Genomic DNA, 5,079 nt, shown 5'->3' with positions numbered 1-5,079 from the left:
GCAAGTAACCGTGTATGTACTGAATCTTATAACATTGTTATGTCTCTTTATGTAGAAATAGGTATGGATTTTGAAGCTGTTGAAGTGTTTCATAAGATGGTTGATGAAGGGTCACTACCCAATTGTAGAAGCTATAGTATAATAATTGAGCACCTTGTGAAATCTGCGAAGTTTTTAGAAGCCATTGAGGTTTTTAATTTGTTGCCTTTGATGAGGATTAAACGTACTTTGAAACAGTACTCAGTTCTAATTGAAGGTTTGGTTGGTAGTAAAATGTTTGATGAAGTTGGAGTTTTAGTTACCGAGATGCAAGTTGATGGAATATTACCTAATCGAACCGTGACTTTGTTATTGAAGCAGGTGAAGGATGAGGGATTTCTTAAGGATATGGATGATTTGTTTACAGAAATTTGCCCGGATGAAAGAATCAAGAATGTAAGATATTCTAATGATAGTAGTGATGAGGATGAGAATGACGACGAGGGTGAAAATGAAAACGGGAATGATGCTTTGCAATGTGATCATGTAAATGGGATCCGCTTGAAACCCTGGCTGGATCCGCGGTGTCTGGCTAGTGCCTTACAGAATTGGAGTCCTGATGAGGTATCAGCGCTAGAGGATGCAAAGTTTGTATGGACAACTAGGTTGGTGTGCAAGATACTTAGAAGTTTCAATAAACCAGATACTGCGTGGAATTTCTTCTGCTGGGTTGCGGATCAACCTGGATTTACTCATAACATATACACGGTGCAAAGAATCATGACCTTTCTAGCTCGCCATGGACGTACTGAGTTAGTTGATAAACTCATCTCCAAGATCAGAATGGAAGGAATGAGACTACCATTCAGCACCTTAAGGTTAATCATTGACTTTTATGGGATTTCAAAAAATGCTGATGCTGCTCTGAAGGTTTTCAACGATGATCGAATACTTTGTGGGTCTATATCAAAAGTTAACATGATGCTTCTGTTTTCGTCTCTTTTAAGAACGTTAACCAAGTGTGGTAAGGATTCCGATGCCCTGGAAATGCTTGATGAGATGATTTTAAATGGCATTTGCCCAGATATCCAAACATTTTCAGGTCTAATGCAGTATTTTTCACAACTTGGTGACATTAAAACTGCACAAACACTCTTTTCAATGCTCAGACAGAGTGGTTTTGAACCAGACGCGTATCTGTTTAAGGTACTAATCGAAGGTTATTGCAAGTCGAAAAGAGCTGCACTGGCTTGGAGGCTATTTGAAGACATGAAGAATTCGGGGTTGATGCCTGATTTTTCCACCAAAGAGTTGCTTGTGAAGAGCCTCTGGAGAGAAGGGAGACGAAGAGAGGCCGCAGCGGTAGAAGAGAGCTGTGAGGAAGTGAATATGGTTCTTCCACCTGCATTGCCTGGTCATGTATGGACTGTCAGTTCTGCAGATCTCACAAGAGTTTTTAACATTTATTCAAATTCTTTTACTTCAAAAGGTGACTAGAGTGGGCTATATGATTGGTGCGTACTTCACCTTGCATGAAATATCAGCACAAAGTATATCAAGTGAAAAACAATACCTAAATTCCTTAACCTATGATATTCTTTTGGGAGAGGTTGCAAAAAAGTTGTTAGTTGCAGTTATTATTTGAGTTTTGAAAATGTATTGTTGGCCAAACATTAGTTGATACTCAGGAACTAGCTCTTGTTCTGATGGATACTTAATGCTTCGTTATATATTTGTATTCACTTGGTCAAGTGCTAGAAATCATCTTGGCACAATCACAGGATGAATAAACCTCTGGTTGAAAGCTACATTCAGTCGTTTGCTGATTTCTGCAACTTGAGGGGAATCTAATGATTTTTATTTATTATTATTGCTGTTGCTTACTGCAATTATCAATTCCTTTTAATTTTTTTACAAAACAAGTTGGTTACAAGATCTCTTTAATATATTGTTATCAGTTTCTTTTATGTAAGAAGGGTTTCTCTATACGGAACTATAAAGACTAATCCTTCAAATCGGGTTGGACAACAAAAGCGGCAAAGTTGTTCATGAAGAATTTTAACACTGTTGTATTCTTATCAAGTACAGAAAGCCACACTCAAGCAAAAAAGGGTAGGGTAAGAACGACATCTTATTCTATTTTATTTAGTAGAAGTCAAGCTTATGTGGCGATGTAAGTGTCGTTTCTATCCAAACTATCTTTGTACTAGAAATAGGGAACATATAAATTATGGAGAGTTTGTTAAGGTGTTTTAATATATTAAAACCATTGTAACTGGAAGTGTCAACATTGTTAGCTGTTCATTGCCTGTGTATATTATAATAGCATCTATATAATAGACTTGGCCTTTGTTAAACTTTAAACCATATCTTTTGTGAGTCTGCCCCTTAAAAATATGGTAAAGGCATCAAGTTAGATAGTCTTTAGGTACCAGCCAGCTAGCTGACATTGTGTAAGGACATATTGGATTACAAAACTATATTATTATTACCATCTTTATTATATTCTGCGCATGATTTCATACTTAATTTGGATTTGTCCAGTGTCTAAGATTTGAAAAGGAAAAATAGTAGAACTAATGACAGAGACAGAAGCATATATTTTTAATATCAAACCAAAAGATATGTCCAAATAAGAGATAAATATAAAGTTAGAGGTATAACAATAAGTCTTGGTTGTTACTTGCCATAAGAAACTCTCTTTTCTCTTCCTCATAACTTGCATTTCTTCACAATTTCACAACAATGGCTATCTTCTTTCTTCCTTCTAGTTCTCATGCCCTTTTTCTTGCACTCATGTTTTTTGTCACTAATATTTCAGCTCAACCATTACAACTCAGTGGAACAAACTTTTCATGCCCGGTGGATTCACCTCCTTCATGTGAAACCTATGTGACATACTTTGCTCGGTCTCCAAACTTTTTGAGCCTAACTAACATATCAGATATATTTGATATGAGTCCTTTATCCATTGCAAAAGCCAGTAACATAGAAGATGAGGACAAGAAGCTGGTTGAAGGCCAAGTCTTACTCATACCTGTAACTTGTGGTTGCACTAGAAATCGCTATTTCGCGAATTTCACGTACACAATCAAGCTAGGTGACAACTATTTCATAGTTTCAACCACTTCATACCAGAATCTTACAAATTATGTGGAAATGGAAAATTTCAACCCTAATCTAAGTCCAAATCTATTGCCACCAGAAATCAAAGTTGTTGTCCCTTTATTCTGCAAATGCCCCTCGAAGAATCAGTTGAGCAAAGGAATAAAGCATCTGATTACTTATGTGTGGCAGGCTAATGACAATGTTACCCGTGTAAGTTCCAAGTTTGGTGCATCACAAGTGGATATGTTTACTGAAAACAATCAAAACTTCACTGCTTCAACCAATGTTCCGATTTTGATCCCTGTGACAAAGTTACCGGTAATTGATCAACCATCTTCAAATGGAAGAAAAAACAGCACTCAAAAACCTGCTTTTATAATTGGTATTAGCCTAGGATGTGCTTTTTTCGTTGTAGTTTTAACACTATCACTTGTTTATGTATATTGTCTGAAAATGAAGAGATTGAATAGGAGTACTTCATTGGCGGAGACTGCGGATAAGTTACTTTCAGGTGTTTCGGGTTATGTAAGCAAGCCAACAATGTATGAAATGGATGCGATCATGGAAGCTACAATGAACCTGAGTGAGAATTGTAAGATTGGTGAATCTGTTTACAAGGCTAATATAGATGGTAGAGTTTTAGCAGTGAAAAAAATCAAGAAAGATGCTTCTGAGGAGCTGAAAATTCTGCAGAAGGTAAATCATGGAAATCTTGTGAAACTTATGGGTGTGTCTTCCGACAACGAAGGAAACTGTTTCCTTGTTTACGAGTATGCTGAAAATGGATCACTTGATGAGTGGTTGTTCTCAGAGTTGTCGAAAACTTCGAACTCGGTGGTCTCGCTTACATGGTCTCAGAGAATAACAGTAGCAGTGGATGTTGCAGTTGGTTTGCAATACATGCATGAACATACTTACCCAAGAATAATCCACAGAGACATCACAACAAGTAATATCCTTCTGGATTCAAACTTTAAGGCCAAGATAGCGAATTTTTCAATGGCCAGAACTTCAACAAATTCCATGATGCCGAAAATCGATGTTTTCGCTTTTGGGGTGGTTCTGATTGAGTTGCTTACCGGCAAGAAAGCGATAACAACGATGGAAAATGGCGAGGTGGTTATTCTGTGGAAGGATTTCTGGAAGATTTTTGATCTAGAAGGGAATAGAGAAGAGAGCTTAAGAAAATGGATGGATCCTAAGCTAGAGAATTTTTATCCTATTGATAATGCTCTTAGTTTGGCTTCTTTGGCAGTGAATTGTACTGCAGATAAATCATTGTCAAGACCAAGCATTGCAGAAATTGTTCTTTGTCTTTCTCTTCTCAATCAATCATCATCTGAACCAATGTTAGAAAGATCCTTGACATCTGGTTTAGATGTTGAAGCTACTCATGTTGTTACTTCTATAGTAGCTCGTTGATATTCATTCAAGTGAAGGTAACACTAAATCAATGCTTCAGTTTCTTATATTCAAGATGGTTACTTTGTTTAGGTGATTATTGATTACATCTTTATGTGTGGAACTATATGGTTATTTTAATTAAGGGAATTAGTCTAAATTTCATTTTTCCATGTTATTCTTTAAAGCACGAGTTTCGGTAAAGTGAATTGTAACCTGTTATTGAGCTCATAATAATTTCAGTTATTATGTTAGTCATCGACACTTCTAAAAAAGTATGTCTGATGTTCGATATGTGTCTGACACCAACACAACCCTGACCACTGTGATTACGTTTAATTTGTTTATTTTTGTGATAAATCAGTGTTTCATCATTTGATTATTAAGGTACAATTATTCCAACCATCCTTTATTAAGGGCATTCTCTTTATTTTTTGTTACAATATAAGACCTAAGTGTGAATATTGAAGCTTAATGGAAGACATGAATTTTGCAAGAAAGGATTTGGAAGCCTTTGGCACCCATAAAATGTTGATGCAAGTCAGCTATAACTTCTCTCTTTTTCTCTTTTTTTTTGGGATGGGATGGGTA

General features: G+C 36.3%; 2 protein-coding genes across 5 annotated transcripts in view; both read left to right on the top strand.

Moving 5' to 3' along the window:
- Window positions 1–1,580, top strand: part of LOC127120300 (pentatricopeptide repeat-containing protein At5g66631) — a 2,260-nt gene extending 680 nt beyond the window's left edge. The window contains exon 2 of one of the 2 annotated variants that reach the window (XM_051050712.1): window positions 56–1,580. In XM_051050712.1, the coding sequence (XP_050906669.1) occupies window positions 56–1,476 (1,421 nt within the window). In that variant the 3' untranslated portion in view covers window positions 1,477–1,580. The other variant, XM_051050711.1, reaches the window with a different exon arrangement.
- Window positions 1,581–1,950: 370 nt separating this feature from the next.
- LOC127120301 (serine/threonine receptor-like kinase NFP) lies at window positions 1,951–4,744 on the top strand. 3 transcript variants are annotated; one of them, XM_051050714.1, is made up of 3 exons: window positions 1,952–2,091; window positions 2,801–3,079; window positions 3,185–4,744. In XM_051050714.1, exons 1-3 carry the CDS (start codon window positions 2,028–2,030, stop codon window positions 4,507–4,509), a joined length of 1,668 nt encoding a protein of 555 aa, XP_050906671.1. In that variant the 5' UTR covers window positions 1,952–2,027; the 3' UTR covers window positions 4,510–4,744. The 3 variants fall into 3 exon arrangements, with proteins under 3 accessions (XP_050906672.1, XP_050906671.1, XP_050906670.1); XM_051050715.1 differs by having other exon boundaries at window positions 1,951–2,096; window positions 2,801–4,744; XM_051050713.1 differs by having other exon boundaries at window positions 2,801–4,744.
- The last annotated feature ends 335 nt before the right edge of the window (window positions 4,745–5,079 follow it).

This window comes from Lathyrus oleraceus, chromosome 2, assembly GCF_024323335.1.
Source record: "Lathyrus oleraceus cultivar Zhongwan6 chromosome 2, CAAS_Psat_ZW6_1.0, whole genome shotgun sequence".
NCBI lineage: Eukaryota > Viridiplantae > Streptophyta > Magnoliopsida > Fabales > Fabaceae > Lathyrus > Lathyrus oleraceus.
Note: the sequence above shows the minus strand (reverse complement) of the source record. Positions and strands in the feature narration are given on the sequence as shown.

Excerpts from the sequence above, each read along its gene's own strand:
- LOC127120301 (XM_051050713.1), top strand. The coding sequence starts at position 2,028 with ATGAAGAATTTTAACACTGTTGTATTCTTATCAAGTACAGAAAGCCAC. Across the intron at positions 2,092-2,800 it reads CCACACTCAAGCAAAAAAGG|CTCAACCATTACAACTCAGT; the intron begins GTAGGGTAAGAA and ends CTAATATTTCAG.